Source organism: Rhinopithecus bieti, unplaced genomic scaffold, assembly GCF_001698545.2.
Source record: "Rhinopithecus bieti isolate Rb0 unplaced genomic scaffold, ASM169854v2 scaffold_22522, whole genome shotgun sequence".
Lineage (NCBI taxonomy): Eukaryota > Metazoa > Chordata > Mammalia > Primates > Cercopithecidae > Rhinopithecus > Rhinopithecus bieti.
The window spans coordinates 2,109,705-2,128,334 of record NW_016811454.1 but is presented as its reverse complement, the minus strand read 5'-3'; the positions used below and the strand labels follow the sequence as shown (position 1 = coordinate 2,128,334).

The following is an 18,630-nucleotide window of genomic DNA, read 5'->3' as shown; positions in this document are numbered from 1 at the left end:
AAAATAAAATAAAATAAAATAAAATAAAATAAAATAAAATAAAATAAAAAGAGGCCCCAGAGAGCTGCCTCGCCTCTTCTGCCATTTGAGAGACCCAGCAAGAAGTCAGCAATCTATCCTCGAAGAAGGCCCTCACCAGAGCCCAACCATGCTAGCATCCTGTTCTCAGACTTCCCAGCCTCCAGAACTGTGAGAAATCCATTTCTATTATTTATTTATAAACCTTCCAGTCTATTTTGTTATAGCAGCTTGATGGGACTAAGACAATAATATTGATATTATAATCTTAAAACTATATATGATAATAAAATAATTATATGAGTGTTAAGAATCAAGATTTTCATTTAAAGGAGGGAGGAATAAATACACGATATTAAAATTTAAAAGTAAAATTCTGTAATGTTAAATTTGAATCAGAAATATTAGTATAAACGTATGGGTTTTTTTTTCCCCAAAATATGTATTTCCTAACTCTATTCAGAGAAAAGGCTGAGAAATAATAGTAACCCAGTGTCAGTGAGCACTCCTAGGGCCCAGCTTGTGGTCTCTAGATATCATTCCCCTCTGAAAACAAAGGGGTCCTTAGAGGAATGACTGCTTCCAAGTTAGGAACACAAGATACTCAACATAAACATGGAACTACTTGTTTGTCATAAAGCAAGGAAGCTATCAAAGGCTAAAGGGTTAAGCCAGAAGGACGAAAGAGCTCATACAATACAGTCTCTTAACTAAATATGGACAACATGTGCAAGAAAAGTATGAGGAATTCAATTGAATAAAATCCTAAATATGTTATTACAAATGTGTATTATATATTATGGACTTATATAACCATAAGTTTATAATTATGTTCACAATCCTTTATTCCCCAAAATGTTCCTAACTACTCATTTGCCACCATTGGAAGTATCTAGGACTCTAACTCCTGACTGAAAATTAGCAATGAAAAGAAATATTTAAGCATTTATTCAGATTTCCCTATACTAAGTACATCTCACCATAATCAAAATGCCAAAATTGTTGAAAGATTTTCTTTGCAGAAGAATCCCAGCTAATAAATTTTTTTAAATGGCTTTCAAAATGACCATTGTGCAACCCCTAATGAAATAATTAATTCAGTCAAAATCATCAGTGACAGAAATGATTAAATGAAAGATTGAAAGGGGAACTTTATAATGGAGACATCAGTTTGTCTCCTTAGCATTACTAAAGACAATCAGATATTTAGGATGGCTAAGACAGAGATGAAAGCTATATAACTATACTTTGTTACGTTAAATTTAGAAAATACACAGTTTTCCAAATTTTGTGTATGACACAATTTGAAGCACATATGCTTCCTTTAAGGTCTTTATATTAGTTTCATAGGGCCGCTGTTTAACAGATTACCATAAACTTGGTGGCTTTACAACAAATTGGTTCTCTTACTGTTCTGGAGACCAGAAGTCTGAAATTAAGGTCTCAGCAGAGTTGTTTATTTCCAGAGACTATGAGAGAGAATCTGTTCCATCTTCCTCTGTCCTAGCTTCCCTTGGCTGCCAGCAATCCTGGGTGTTTCTTAGCTTATAGACACATGGCTCCAATTTCTGCCTCTGCCTTCGCATTGCCTTCTTTGGCTCTTCTCTTCTGTTTATGTCCTCTCCTTTACAAGAACATTTGTCATCAGATGTAGAGCCTATATGCATAATTCAAGACAATCTCACAACAACATCTTAAACTTAATTACATATACAAAGACCCTGTATCCAAATAGGATTGCATCACCAGGTTCCAGATGGACATACGATTTCCCTTGATATATAAGTGAGGGCCCTGCAGAACTCACTTATATGAAAGTCTGCCCTCCATGTATGCAGGTTCCATATCCCACAAATACCGTATTTATCTGGGTTTAGTTGAAAGAAAGCTGTGTATAAGTGAACCCGTGCAGTTCAAACCCTGTTGTTCAAGGGTCAGCTGTCTGTTTTAGGGAGCCACCATTCAACCTACCACAGTACTCCTCCCCAAAATGTTAAACCTGAATCTAACTAAGCCTCCAGCTGCACTGTTCAATATGATAAACATTAGTCACATTCAAATTTAATTCATTTAAATTTTAAATAAAATTTTGTACCTTAGTCATACTGGCCACATTTCAAGAGTTCAGTATCCATGTGTAGCTAGCAACTGCTGTATTAGATAGCTCGGATATGGAAGATTTCCATTTCCATCATCACGGAAAATCCTGTTGGCAAGCACAGATCTAGAAGTTACTCTCCATAAACAAGATATTTGGGGATGGAGGAATAAGTTAAATCATTTCACAGGAAAGGAAACAGAGAAATCCAGCACATGGGACCAACTACAGGAAGATCAACTTGGTTTCTGCAATAACCCAATGACATGGAAAAAATAAAAGCAAAAGGGAAAAGAGTACAGTTCAGTACATTTAACAAGACTTAAGAGAACACCAAATTTAATGTACAGGCATTTTACAACCAGATTCAAATAAATCATCTGGGAAAGACAGACATTTTAAGGCATTTGGGAAAATTTGTTTATGGAGTAAGTATTAGATGACACCAAGGAATAATTGTTAATTTTAGGTGAAATAATGGCATAATAAAACATTTGTGATATTTTGATATGCCTTTGGAAGTATGTAGAGGGATTTACTTTCAAAATGCTTGGTAAAAAATTAATAGAAAATATATTTAAAATATGACAGAATCTTGATAATATTTGTTTATTTATTTATTTTGAGACAGAATCTTGCTCTGTTGCCCAGGCTGGAGTGCAATGGCACAATCTTGGCTCACTGCAACCTCCACCTTCCAGGTTCATTCTCGTGTCTCAGCCTCCCAAGCAGCTGGGATTACAGGCGTGTGCCACCACACCCTGCTAATTTTGTATTTTGGTAGAGATGGGTTTTCACCATGTTGGCCAGACTGATCTCGAACTCCTGACCTCAAGTGATCTACCCACCTTCGCCTCCCAAAGTGCTGGGATTACAGGCATGAGACACCATGCCTGGCCTGAATCTTGATAATTATTGAATATAGAAATGAAAGGTATATGGGTGCTCATTGTGCTATTAGCCTACTTTTGGATATCTGAAAGTTTTCATTGTATCAATTTTTTTTTTTTTTTTTTGAGACAGAGTCTCACACTGCTGCCCAGGCTTGAGTGCAGTGGCACTATCTCTGCTCACTGCAAGCTCCACCTCCCAGGTTCATGCCATTCTCCTGCCTCAGCCTCCCGAGTAGCTGGGACTACAGGCATCCACCACCACACTCAGCTAATTTTTTGTAGTTTTAGTAGAGATGGGGTTTCACCATGTTAGCCAGGATGGTCTTGATCTCCTGACCTCATGATCTGCCCACCTCGGCCTCCCAAAGTCCTGGGATTACAGGCGTGAGCCACCACGCCTGGCCACATCAATTTTTAAAATATGATCATGTTTAGATTATTTGTAATCTAACATAAATGAAAGAAACATTAATGTTGAAGACAAACACTTCAACAGAATTCAAGAATTCAATTCCTACCATTTAGTAAATGTTAGCTGTCAGGCAAAGTGTGTAGCCTCTGTAATCTCAGCTTCCTCTTCTCTAAAGTTGAGACTTGTGTACATCATGAAAACTGTTATATAATCATGAGAAAATATATCACTAATATTATTGTTGGTGTCAGTTCATCTTTTTAGATAGCTGAGATACTGGACAGGATGGGCTCTTGCATGTAGCAAAACTTTTCTATTTTGAGGCATTTGAAGGGCAGTCTTAATTACAGAATTTTGTTTTTAAACCAGTTTTATTTTTAGCTCATGGATCCAGTTGCTTCTTACCATCTCCAATGATACACTTGTATGGACAGCCACCACCTTCCCTCACCTGGCTTATTGTAATAACCCCCTAACCGTTCTCCACAGTTCTCCTCTCACCAAGAAATGCCCACCTTCACTCTGTTCTCGAGAAAGCAGTCAGAGAGCCCTTTACCATGTAGGTCAGAGCCTATCACTTCACTACTCGCAACCTCTAGTTTGCTTCCCACCTCACTGAGAGTAAAAACCGAACTCTACCATGGACTTCAAGGCCCTGCTTGCCCTAAGTCCCTGCTTCCTCTCTGGCCTCCTCTAACTTCTCACTCCCTCACACTGTCCTCCTTGCTGTTTTTAGCACATGCCTGCCTCAGGGGCTTTATATCTGCTGTCTCTCTACCTGGAACACTCTTCTCCAGTTATCTATATAGTTTAACTCTTTTCCTCTTCAAGCCTTTTATTTTATATTTTCAGTAGTGCCTTTCCTTTAAATAAATTTAGTGCCTTTAAATAAATGTAATTTATTTAAATTTTAATTAATTAAAATGTTGTACCTTAGTCATACTCGTCACACTTCAAGAGTTCAGTATCCATGTGTAGCTAGTAGCTGCTGTATTTAATAATACATATTTAATAATGTAAACTCCCCTTAAAAACTCCTACTACCTCTTCCTGTTTCACTTTCCCCTTACTAAAAACATATTTTTTCATAAAGTACGAATCTGTAGGCCAGCCTTTGATGTTGATAATACAAATCATTCTTATTGATCCGTAAATACATCCTCTAAAGACTAGACAGCTTGTTTTACCTCTATTACAAGTTTCTGCATTCATCATTCAAAAAATTTTGGAAGTGTTTAGGTTGCTTGAGAAGGGGTGTGTTTGCTTAAGTAATTTAAATATTTTCCCAGCAATTTATATATATATATATATAATTATATATTTAAAAGTAGTTATTGATAACTACTTTAGATAATGCATTTAAAGAGATCAAATTTATATATAAATTTTTATAAATAATGAATCTAAATTTGTTAGTTTATAAAAGGTATAAATAGTATAATCAGCATTTTGCCTTTTCTTTTGTGTTTTCTTTTAAATTGAGATACAGGCCAGGCGTGGTGGTTCATGCCTGTAATCCCAGCACTGTGGGAGGCCGAAGCAGGTGTATCACCTGAGATCAGGAGTTCGAGACCAGCCTGGCCAATAAGGCGAAACCCTGTCTCTACTAAAAGTACAAAAATTAGCCGGGCATGGTGACAGGCACCTGTAATCCCAGCTACACAGGAGGCTGAGGCAGGAGAATCACCTGAACCCAGGCAGTGGAGGTTGCAGTGAGCCAAGATCACGCCACTGCACTCCAGCTTGGGTGACAAGAGCGAGACTGTCTCTCAAAAAAAAAAAAAAAAAAAAAAGGAAATTAAGGTGTAATTTACATAAAGTGAAATGCTCGGATCTTAGTAAACAGAAGAATATTCTCTATTCTCTTTTAATGAATGTATGTCAAGTTACACATTTCTAGCACCCAAGGATGTTCCCTCATACTTTTTCCCATTCATAGGTAAAAGCCTGATCTAGAATTGCTTACAAATGGAATTACATAGTAAATTCTTTTTTCTGTCCAACTTCTTTCACTAAGGATGATAATTTTAAGATTCATCCCTGCTGTTGGCTATTTTTGTAGTTTATTTCTTGTTATTGCTGATTTATCTTCTGTTGTGTGTATAAACCATAGTTTGATTATCCATTCTCCTGGTGATAAACAGCTCAATTATATCTACTTTTTGCTATGATGGGTAAAGCTGCTACTGAACATTCTCCACGGATTTTTGGTAAACATATATTGTCGTTTCTCTTCTCAATTCACCTGAGGTGAATCACTGAGTCATAACATCAGTGAAAGTCTAGTTTTGAAAGAGCTCCTAGACCTTTTCCAAAAGGGATTATGCCATTTTGTACTTCCACCAGCAGTGTATGAACGTTCTGGATGCTCCATATCCTTTCCAACATTTGTTTTTGTCATTTTTTTACACTTTAGTAAGGACATCTCATTGTAGTTTTAATCTGCATTTCCCTGATGATGTATGATACATTTTTCATTTGCCTATTGGGCATTTCTAGTTCTTATTTATTTTTTCATTGAATTATAATTACTTGTTTATGTTTCCCTTGATAGTAAGTCAGAGACTGAGTATATGTTTTATTTCTAGTATGTAGTATAATGTCAGTAAAATATTGAATAAATTAATCTGTCAACCAAATATTAGCAGGAAGAACACTCACAGTGCACTCAAGGAGCTCGTAGTCTAGTTATGGAAGCAGAAGGTCTAGAATAAATCATCAAAGTTTTTACTTGGTTTTGTTTTCTACAAAGTGACATATAGCAGTTTCATATTAATAGAATGTACTGGATGTATGAGTTGAAGAGGAGATGAAGCATTGTTAAGATCATTGTGGAGCTGTTTATGAATAAATTAAGTCCTTATGCCAGAGAAAACTAGATTAAATATTTGATTAACGGGACATGAGTAATATTAGGAAAAGCAGTTGATTTAAAGAGAACAAATAAAAGTTCAGTGAACAATAATTTGAAGAAAATTGTCATAACTGTGTTGACAAAGGGGTCATGAGAAATCAGGTTTACAAGAAAAAAAGATGCCTGTTGGTACAGGGTATTTAATGTTTTCAAAACATTTTATTCACTACAACTTGTAGTTGTTAGGAAATTTTTTATATTTTAAAGTTTTAAAATTTTCTTAGGGAGGGTGGGATGGGGTAAGAGTTGAAAACTACCTATTGAGTATTATGTTCACTATTTGCAGGATGGGTTCACTAAAAGCTCAAACTTTAGCATTCTGCAGTATACCCATGTAACAAACCTGCACATGTACCCCCGAATCGAAAATCCGTTAAATTTATTTTTTAAATTATCTTAAAAATATAGAAAATGCACATAGTATATAAGGTATAAAGGCTGCCTCTCTAATTCCACTCTCTAGATGCAACCACTTAGGAATTTTTTGTGTATTCTTCCAAATATTTTCTATGTATATGCAGGGATATATATCATATAAATATTTATATGTATAGTACCCTCACCCTTACATACATCATCTTACTTCTTTTTAGTATAGGAGTAGTATGACACTATGTTTTACAGCTGCATAATACTTTTCTGTAGTCGCCTGTTAATGCATATTTAGACTGTTTCCCACCTTTTACTATTATAATAGCACTTTGCCTGTTTTTTTGATACCTGGGATCCTTTAATGATAATAAAGAAATTTATTCCATTTACATTTATTTTCATAACATACATTTGGTCAACTTCTGCTTTGTGGTTAAGAGTTTATTTTGTGTATTTCTCTCCTGCTGAAAATTTGGTTTTTAGTGGTTTCTTTGTAATTATATTTAATATATTCAAACCTCTGTTTCTAAATGTATCAATTTTAGACAGTAACTACTGATGCCTGCTTTATAAAATGAGAAAATGAAGAGGGGTGAAAATAAAGATAGGGTACTCTCTCCTAAATTACTTCCTTATTAACTTGTGATTTTCATTTTTTTATATATTTTATATTGTCAGAGTTTATAATATTTACATTTTTTCTGTAATTATTGTTCCCACAGATATTTAGTCTTAGTTTTGTATTTAAATGAATGTATTGCTTACCTCCAGACCTGCTATTCCACAGCTTCACCATTATCTTAGTCCATTTTTGCTGCTATAACAAAATCCTGAGACAGGGTAATTTATAAAGAACAGAAATTTATTTTCTCATAGTTCAAGAGACTGAGAAGTCTAAGATCAAGGTGCCAGCAGGTTCAGTGTCTGGCGAGGCCCTGTTGCCCATAGATGGTGCTGCCTAGGTTTCCTCATTGGCAGAAGAACAGAACAATGGAAGGCAAAGAGGGACCTTAGCTAGTGCTCTGTAGCCCGTTTATAAGATATTAACCTTTTCATGATGACTTAGTCACTTCCCGAAAGGCTCCACCTCTTAATACTACCACAATGGAGACTGTATTTCAACACATGAATTTTGGGAGACATTATGGCCATAGGAACCATGTTGAATTCTTCATTTTGATGCAGTTCTTAGTTTGCTGTTTTCCATTATTAATAAGTTTTTCAAGATGGGTCAATAAGTGCCATATTCCCTCTGTGTTTTCAAATGTTTGAGAGTGTTTTTCGTTTATCTTTATTTATGTTAGAGGTCAGCATGAGTTTGCCTGCGTTTGTCGATTACTTGATTTTCCTCCTTCTTGAGACAGCACTTATGCTTCCTATATGCAATAAGCTCTAACATTTTCTCTTACTGTATTTAAGTATGACCATTAGATTTATATTATATGGAAGTTTTTTTAATTTTTTTTAAAAAAATCTGTGCTAAAATATAGTATTAAATAACATGAGCATAGTGATCTAAGGTTACCAGCAGCTTCAATTCTACATGATCTCTCAAATACCCTTTTGACAGATTTGCTGGGTACTCTGCCCTGGGGTCTTGTTTTCTATGGTTTTCTGTTTTGGGACAGCTAGTCTGAGATCAGCCTACTTCTTAGTGAAGTCACCTAGATTATTGGTCCTATTTTGATGAGTCTGGATTTATATATCTCTGCTAATTCTGCCTATCAGATACAAAGCAGGTTCATACTTCTCTCTTCTTACTACTTCACCTCCATGAAGTTTTTTTTTTTAACGTAGGAGACCTGCTCAGGGGAAATATCTCTCTTCTATCTCTGTCTCTCCTCCATTCTGAAGCTGGACCCCCACAAAGAATTACCCTACAATTCCAGAGTCCTATTCCTATCCTTAGACTATATTAAAGTTTATTGACTGTACCCCTCTAGACTCCCTCATTATTTTCAGTGAAATGTATACCTGACTGGAGATGCAGCCATATATCAACTGGTGGTGCACTCCACCTTTGGGACTGTGTCCAAATTTCATAGCAAGGCATGAGATTATGGTCGTTTTCTAATTCCACTGTAGATAGAATTTTCTTCCCAATTTCTCAAGTGTTTGTTCCTATAGAGTTTCAGGGAGGGAAGTAGAGTCACTTACTTGACTTCATCTTTTATTATCATCTCTTATTAGAGATCCTAAGTCTGACAGATATGACAGAAATTCTCTTTAAGGAAGATTATTCGAGAGTCTTTTAAGGTATATATTAAAGTGGGATGAGGTGACATACCAAAAACTCTCAGAATAATCTAGGCCAGTACAGTCTAACAGAACGCTCTGCAATGATGAAATTCGTCTCTATTTGTGTTGTCCAATATAGTAGTTACTAGCCACATGTAGTTACTGAGCACTTGAAATGTGGTTTGTGAAACTGAGAAATTGATTTGATATGAATTATTTCAAATTTAATTTTATAGGGCCACACTCAGCTAATGGCCATTATGTTGGACAGTGCAGATCTGGGCAATATAAAAGCCTGAACATTCAACTGTGATGAAAGAAATGGAAATAAAAGAGGATACCCAAGAGGTGTTAAGGAGAAAAGAAGCAGCAATGTTCCCATAGAGGAAAAGAGAAAGAGGAGATTTAAACAATTCAAAGGCAGTTTGCTCAGAAGAATGGGGAAACTGGTAGTACTGTCAAATGAAAAAGGGTATCTTTTGGAAAATCGATAATTTAACAGGTTGAGTTCCCAGTGGCAAGGAAACCTCTAAGTGGAAATGACTGTAAACAAGTAAAATTCTCACATGAATTGGGGTGGGGTGAGGGTCAGAGCTACCAAAAGAAAATTTTCCTTGACACTTCTGTCTTGGCCTCTTCTGCCAGCATACACTCCTTTTCAGAGATTGCCTTGTCCTCCTCAACATGCAGGGACCCTGGTATATGACACAATAATGATTGTTCAAAGAAATTACTATTTTACCTACTGAATGGTTAATATGAAATCAGTTTCTGAAACACTCACTGGTGCAGAGTATCAAAGAGAAACGGTTTTGTTTTGGAAAGGAATACAAGATAAAATATTGCTTGGCATACACATAGTACTTTTCGTCTGAAAGTCTCCACATACTCAGCAAGTTTAATTAATGAGAAAACCTCTAAGAAAGAGAAGTGATGAAATAAGGAAGACAGATACCAGTGTTCTATTTCTGTGATTTTTAAAAATCAAGCTTAGTATTTTCCTCTTCCATTAATGCACACAAGTGTAGCCCCATGAGACAGCTGTGAGATATTCATCTTTCTGCTGAATGATTTCTCTTGAAGGGATCTCACTTATGAGGGATAGCAACCACACAGAATCCTACCCCCTAACTGTATTGATGTCCTTTGCTCCATTTGCAATGGAAATCCATCCCTATCATCAGGGTGCAGCAAGCATTCTCTGATAATCGAGTCTGCACTGTCTCTGGAAAGATTGTTTTGTTGCAGAATGGAGCAGGTTATCTTCTTTGTCAAAAATTACTCAAAACAAACATCCATGAATCTAGGACTAACATGTGTTGAAAGGGAATAGGCAAGGCCCCTTAACGGGTACCCTACTGTGTAATCTTCCTTTCATCTTAATTCAGAATCCCTTGGAAATTCAAGTTGCCGTATGCAAAAATATAAATTCTTCTAATTACTTATGTGTAGGGCACAGGTTTGGCCTAATCAAAAGAGATATGCAATAATATATCCTGGCATTTATTTTCATCTGTTGTAACTTGAGGATAGGTGCTGGGGTTTGGTTTTGGTCTCATGCCTTATTCTTTTTTGTTTTGTTTTTTGCGTTTTGCTTCCCAATTGAAATTGCCCAGTTGCTTTTCTCCTCCTTACTCAAAAAAGTAAAAAACGAAAACATTGTTCTGCCAAAAGAGAAAAATACCTCAGAAAACCCTGGCTTCTGAAGATTTTTACAAAGGGTTTAATGTTTTGCAAAATAAAGCTAGCTTCCATGTGCAAAACAGCTGTTTTTGTTTGAATGGGGAAGATACTGATGGGTTTCAGTTGTTGCTTTTTAACTCATCCAGGACTTCTGTATGTCTCCAGTCATATAGAGATCATTCACTTCTAGCCCACAGCCCTCTTAAATTCTCTGGGCCCAGGACATTAAGTTTGTCCCATCTTTTCTTGACTTTCTTTAGCCACCTGAGCCAGCATTGTCTTAATCTCTCCTCTTTACACGGTGCCCCTTGTTTGTCCAGTGACAAGGTTTACACTCTTTTCTCATTCGTGCTGAAGACCTCCTCACACCATCAAGATCACCATTGTCCAATAAGAGGCCATAGTGACCTTTCCATTTTAATACATTACTGTGAATTTAGAAGAGCTGATCTAACACTTTCCAGATTAAATGTCAAATTCTCAAAATTCAGATGGATTTGGAATCCACCTAAGTATATTTTTCTGCTTCCATTCCCAGTAGACTGCACAGTGGCACTGATTAGCACTAGCATTTTGTAATATCACTTAAGGCTTTAGCACTGTGGAGTTCTGCCAGTAATGGTGTTTAATTCACTTATATGTGCCAATTCATCTCTGTCAGGAACCTATTAATTTCTTCACTATTTTACTCTGTCCCTAACCCCTATATAATGAGACACAGTAATCCCCATTTGTATAACCAAAAAACTCAGAGTCTCTTATAAATTATCCCTGATCCCACTGCTTTTAGTGACCAGAAAGCCTCTGTATTTCTTTTTCATATTTAAATCAATTTTCACAAGTTATTTTCTTTAGAAGAATACACTGGAACTCTAGGCCACTAAATTAGTGAAGTCATAGAAAAACTGCAGGATTTTGATGGGTTTGTTAACATGCATCCCTGTCCCAAGAAAGACTTCTATAATATCGAACTAAAGATGCACTGTTCCCACAAGCGCATGCTATCTGTGGGGAGGGAATGTGAATGAAAATCAGCCTTTGAAGCTACTATCAGCCTAGTCATCAGTGGGCAAGATATCAAAGTACCCATAGCATTGCTATCAAAGTAAAGACCCTGTAACAAATAAAGATCAGATATATAAAATTAATCCTCTTATGCTGTTGGCATTTCTGCATGCTGTGATCTTGAGTAAACAGGAGAATGACAGCTAAGTGATGAGGAAGAGTTAACGTAAATTCAAGAGAGTATTTCATTATATTATCATATGAAACTCACATACATCTTTACTGCCTGTTCTGTATTTTTCAGGATTGGAGCAAAACATCAGGAGCTAAGGGAAAAGCAGGCAAGAGGTCTTCTTGATTATGGTACTGGTGCAATTGGATCAGTATACGATATGGATGATGATGAAATGGACCCCAATTATGCCAGAGTGAACCACTTTCGGGAACCATGCACATCAGCAAATGTCTTTAGATCTCCATCTCCCCCTCGAGCTGGACCGTTTGGTTACCCTCGGGATGGCCGTCCATTGTCTCCAGAAAGAGACCACTTAGAGGGTCTCTATGCCAAGGTCAACAAGCCATACCATCCACTGGCTCCAGCTGACAGGTAATAAACTTAGTGATAGATAAATGTAGCTTTAGTTCAGTATGTTTCAAATCATCTCTACTGCTGAAACCGATAAAAAGTATCTCCTTCAATCGATGAAAACTGAAATGACTCAGTACCCTAGACAAGTGCCATCCTTTGACCAACGTGTAAAATATCCACCATCAAAAATAAAACAATAGCCAATTGTAAGGTGGCATGAATGAATAGTAGTAGCAGAGTTCATGATGCAACAGGGAGCCATTTTTGAAGGAAAATTGTGACAGACATCTCATGATGAAAACTTTGAACGAATATTGTCCTTTCTCCTAAGAGACCAAATGTAAAAGATTTATTCAGGAAGACGGCATGGCACATGGAGGTGGAGAGTCAGAAAAGAGAAAATGATAGCTTCCAAGTAGGTGTGATTGAAGTGGGAATTACAGATAGCTGCAGAGGAGCAGGGGTCTTTGAAAAGTAAGATGGGGATTTTGTACTCAAGGGAAAGGTGACCCTGTATAGATATTCATGGATGATCAGAGGTAGAAAAAGAGATAATCTTGGCAATAGGAGTTTGATGAAGTAGAGAAAGATAAGAGGTGACAAGGCCACGGATCTTTAGGTTTAGCAGCTAAGGAGAAGGATAATAGGACCATCTGTCAGTACAATTGAAGTAGGTAGAGAACAAGATGTTTTCAACCCCACCTCCTGCCAAAAGTAAAATGTTTCATGTCTTGAAAGATTGATGTAAGAGAGGTTTAGTCAATATACATTGTTAGGTGACCCTTGGAATTACACATGCAAGGAATGAGTTGACTGACCTTGGACTAATCTGACTAGCTTGACGAGGGAAGTGGTGGGGTAGAAGGGTAGCAGGCACAGAGAGCTCTCATTCTATATGAAGAAAAGCCTTGTTTTCCAGACTTCTTAGGGTTCTGACAACCACTCAGTCCCTATTAGGAACCAGCCTTTATGTGATAGCATGATATATTGCATATGTTTACCATTTACATTTCCCCAGCTGGGTGATATTATGCACTTTCAATTAGGTTGGGGAGAGGAAGGGAAATCATGGCATTTTTATGCAGACTGTAAAGTGTAGCTTCACAAGACTGATTACCTTTCAGAGCCTTTCCAATAACCAAGTGGGAAGGAAGGAGCAATTTTTAATCCTTACTGTCAGGCTTCCAGGTTGATAATATTAAAGAAAGATGGTCAAGTTTTTCTTTGGGACAAAATGAAAATATAAATTTTATGACTGTGATATAGCCATAATAACTAAACTGCTAATTCAAAGAATTGATTAAGAGTTGGATTTTTCTCCCCAACCTTCATAGTGGATTGAATTTTATCATATAAATAATAACACCAGGCATGAGTCTCTTCTGGCCCAAACTGTAGTCAATCTTACCTTCCCTAAATTAGATAGGTCTTCATAACAATCCTCTCTGCATATTCCACAGCTAGAATCCCAACACAGAGGGACTGTTTATAGGAACCTCCCAAGCCAGTATTTTCCAATACTAATTCCATGGAAATAAATATGAGGCATTTTATTAAAAAAAAAAAAAGATTCACAAGTCAACTATGTATGGGGAATTCTAGGAATTTTGGGGTAAGCCACAAGGAACAGGTTTTCTTTTTTTTTTTTTTTCCTTTTTCGAGACAGAGTCTCACTTTTTTGACCAGGCTGGAGTGCAGTGGTGTGATCTCGGCTTACTGCAACCTCCACCCCCTAGGTTCAAGCGATTCTCCTGCTTCACCCTCCCAAGTGAGTAGCTGGGATTACAGACACCTGCAACCATGCCTGGCTAAGGGGTTTTGATGTATTTGCCAATCAGTGGACAATAGGAGCCACTAAAGTGTCATAATTGGGGAATGAGCTGATGGATTTGTGTTTTGGGAAAATAGCTCTTCCAGCTTGACGACAGACAAAGAAGACCCTGGTTAGACTAAGAGACAAAGTTAGAGATGATTACAGTAGTAAATGAGGACAGGAGCTTGTCCTCATTTGACTCCTCATTTGAGGAGGGGTGTTGGAGACAGGAGAGTATAAGAAGCAGCCCAAAACCTTAGCTTAAAACAAACACAAAGATGTTTCGCAGATATCACAGACACGAGGCTTTCAAATGCTTCAGAGAGCTCAGTGGAATAAGGACTGAAAAGAGCGCTTTAGATTTGGCCACTAAAAGGTCATCAGTTAATTTAGAGAGAACAGTTTTAGTAGCTAAGTAGGACCAGAGGGAGAATTACAATGAGAAGAGAATTGATGAAGAGGTAAGAACTTAAAGAGTGAGCTCTTGGTGACAGAGAACAGAGTTATAGAATGGAAAAGTTGCAGCTTTGAAGTTCCTTCTGTGACAGTATTTCAGAGCTAACAAGAGAATTCAGAGACTGTCTAGAGTGACCTTCTCATATGATTATTGCAGAAACTGAGGCCCAGAGAAGTTGAGTGACTTGCCCAAGATCACACAGCATGGAATCAGGACTTTATTCTAGATCTCTCTGTTCTACAGTTTTCTTTTCCCTACCCCACGCTATGATATAGACCCACACTCTCATTTCCTGCTTGAGGAATGTATTAGTCCATTCTCGCACTGCTATAATAAGATACCTGTGACTGGGTAATTTACAAAGAAAAGAGATTTGATTGGCTCACAGTTCTGCAGGCTGTCCAGCAAGCATGATGCTGGCATCAGCTCAGCTTCTTGGGAGGCCTCCGGAAACTTTCTATCGTGACAGAAGGCAAAGGGGAAGCAGGCAGTTCTTACATGGCAGAAGCAGGAGCAAGACAAAGAGGAGGGAGGTGCTACACACTTCTAAACGGCCAGATCTCATGAGAACTCACTCACTATTACAAACACAGTACCAATGGGGAAATCCACCCCCATGATCAAATCACCTCCCACCAGGCCCCACCTCCAACATTGGGGATTACAATTAGACATGAAATTTAGGCAGGAACACAGATCCAAACCATATTAAGGAAATGAGTACCTGGATAAGTAAAGAAGCATCCATCTGGGCTCCCAACATGTAATGGCAGATTAAATCATGGGTTTGGGGATGAAGCTGATAGGGGTCCAGTCCACTTCCAAATATTCCTGCGTGAGCTGCATGACTTGTCCAAGATGGCTTTTTTTTATTTTCATGCATATAATTCAACAAATACTTATTGAGTATCCACTAAGGGCCAGGGCCTGAGTTCAGTACTGAACTTACCAGGGAACTGGGAGGAAGATGATTATGCCGCCTTCATTATGGAGATTAGGATCCAATGGCAATGCGAAGTCCTAAACATGCAGTGGGAACACAGTGTGGAAAGTGCAACTGAAGAGTAAGTGCAGGGTACTGGCTGGGGCCAGGCAGTAAAGGTGAAAATAGAGGGGAGAGGAAGCATGATGTGTTAGGGGGACTGAAAGACTCTCAGTAAAATAGAAACCTGGTGGGAGGGATAAATGGAAAGAGAGAACATGGGATGGCCTCAGAGCTGACCAAAGACAGGGGAGAGAGGTTGGCCAGCCTTGATGAAGAGTTTGGACTCCATCCTGAGGGAGGCAGGGCAGGGTTTGGGTTGGGGAAGAGACTGAGGGTTTTAACGTGAGATATAATCCTGGAATTCAATAGGCTGTTTAATAGCATAGGCGATTTATCCTCACCTACTTATTTGTAAAAGGGAAGATTATAATAATAACCTTGCATCTGTGATGGTTAAATATGATTTTACATTTTGCTTTTTTTTCTATCTCCTTATGAAACATACCCTATTTGTCCATATATCTCTGTCTTATAGTAACAGATCATGTGTACGTGGCCCATACTAGCTTTCTAACAGAGGCAACTTTGGTCTCATACCTACTTGCTTCTCAAAGGTTGGCCCTGAACCTTCAGCCCATCTTAGGAAAAAAAAAAAAAAAAAAAAGTTGCCTTATAAAAGATTCATCTGTAAACGACAGCGGTTAAAAAAAAAAAAACCTTTTTACCACCAGGACAGAGACACATGACTGGATTTTCACAGTGCTGGTTCTTCCAGGATTTGAACATAGCATGGGTTAAATCCTGCCCTCAAAGCCTGACAATTACTCAGGTTTACAGTGTGTTAGTTTTCCACCACAATGCCAGCATTGAAAGGGCTCCCACAGTGTATGAACATGAAAACTTTGTGTCTGGATGAGGACAAAACAGTCCCAAATAGGGGGCTAGAAGGTACGTGTGGCACACAACACAAATGCAGTTTTGCATTAGTTTGTGTGACAATTTGCCATTCATTTCTAGAGGTTGCCAAATGGGTTGCCAAATGCACATATTATCAGTAAAAAAAAAAAAAAAGTTTTTGGATGTTTACCTCTAAAAATATGGGCATTTGTTTCTAACTGATAGATACTAATTTACCCTACTACTATATTACATGTAAGACACATACCAAATAGAGAAATTAATTTTAAAATGAGACTTTAACAAATTATAAGTAGTGGTTCTGATATTTTCTTCCTCCCTCAAATGGGGTTTATACAGCCCATTTTGGAAGCCACTGGTCTCAGATTCAGGCTTCATGGTAGTTGGGACCTATCCTGCCTTTGCTCACCCTGTCTCCTCAGTTCCTGGGGCAGTCTGTCCTCAATAAATATTTTTGGAATAATGAATGAATGAATAGTTTAACAGAATCTTTTTTTTTTTTTTTCTTGAGATGGAGCTTCACTCTTGTTGCCCCGGCTGGAGTGCAATGGCACAATCTTGGCTCACTGCAACCTCCACCTCCCGGGTTCAAGCGATTCCCTTGTCTCAGCCTCCCAAGTAGCTGGGATTACAGATGTGCACCACCACACCCAGCTAATTTTTTATATTTTTAGTAGAGACGGGGTTTCACCATGTTGGCCAGGCTGTTCTCGAACTCCTGACCTCGTGATCTGCCCACCTTGGCCTCCCAAAGGGCTAGGATTATGGGCATGAGCCACCGTGCCTGGCTGGTTTAACAGTATCTTCGAGTTGGCTAGGACCTTCAGTGGTCAAGCCTCATGTCCCACTCATCAGAGGCATCTTCTCCACGAACTGCCTCATGAATGTCACCTAACTCACGTTGGCATACTTCAGTGACAAAATTCATGAGGCATCCGTTTTCTTTTAGATGACTCTAGTTGATGTAGAAATGCCCACTTTTTACCCACCCAAACACTGTCTCCATGTAGCTTTTGCCAGGGATTTTGGGTTGAGCTACCCGGACACAGCATCTAAGCCTCATTAACAACCTTTTAGATATCTAAAGTGACTCCTATGACCACCTTCACTAACAAACATTTATGAACTCTAAACATGTGCCAGGCTCTGTGCTCAGCACTGGCCTTAAGAAGAATATAGAAAACACAGCAAATGACCTTGAGAAGTTTCTTATATAATCATTTCTTCAGCATAAACTCCCACAGCTGTTTTAGCCCCTTCTTAAATTACAATTCACACCTTCAGCCCTCTTGGCAGCCATTTGGGGTATATGTACACTAAAGTCTTTTGAGTGTATGATTCCTTTGTTGGGCATGGCTTGCAGAACTGGGTACCCTATTTCAGATATGGTCAGAAAACCACGGAAATCAGTGGGACTCTGGGTATCCTTTGATTTTAATCCTTTGCACTTATTAATGTGGCCTAAGCTTTTACATCCATTGTCATTATTAGCTTCTATTGCACTTTTAACTAAATGCCTGGTTTTTTTGTTTTTTTTTTTCACTTGAGTTGCTATCAAACGAGATTTCCCAATAAATTTACAAAATCCTATATTGGTACAATAACTTTTTTAAATGTGGGATAGTCTTTCCCAAGTTGAATATTTACTTGTTAGGTTTAGCTCATTGTTGTAGCCAATAAAGATATTTTAAAGTATCAATTTTTGTACTCCAATGTATATATTATTCTTCCTAAATTGTACCATCCTCATGTTTAATCATTGTGAGCCCATCCATGTCATTGATAAGATCATTGATCAGTGTCAGATACAATCCCTGCATCACATCACTCGAGACCTCCATGAATCAACACTCTTTGCGATCTTCAGTTAGCTATTAATCTAGTCTGCTATTATCTAGTCTGCATTTTCCAGTTCATCTGAACTTATCTTACTAATAACGAGGTACACCATGTTTGTGAAAATCCTTTGATTTACCACTCTGGTAACCCTAAGAAGAAAAGGAATTACGATTGGGTGTGGTGGCTCAAGCCTGTAATCCCAGCACTTTGGGAGGCCAAGGCAGGTGGATCACCTGAGGTTGGGAGTTCGAGACCAGACTGACCAACCTGGAGAAACCCCATCTCTCCTAAAAATACAAAATTAGCTGGGCGTGATGACCCACTCAAAAAAAAAAAGGGGGGGGAACTGTTTGTTCTTGATGAATCTTAGAGAGCACTTTTTTTTTTTTTTTTTTT

At 37.9% G+C, this 18,630-nt stretch overlaps 1 protein-coding gene across 3 annotated transcripts in view; it reads left to right on the top strand.

Moving 5' to 3' along the window:
• PARD3B (par-3 family cell polarity regulator beta) overlaps positions 1-18,630 on the top strand; it is a 1,116,980-nt gene that overhangs the window by 914,396 nt on the left and 183,954 nt on the right. For all 3 annotated transcript variants that reach the window (XM_017893929.1, XM_017893928.1, XM_017893931.1), the window contains one exon: positions 11,938-12,240. In XM_017893929.1, the coding sequence (XP_017749418.1) occupies positions 11,938-12,240 (303 nt within the window). The remainder of the gene's footprint in view (positions 1-11,937; positions 12,241-18,630) is intronic.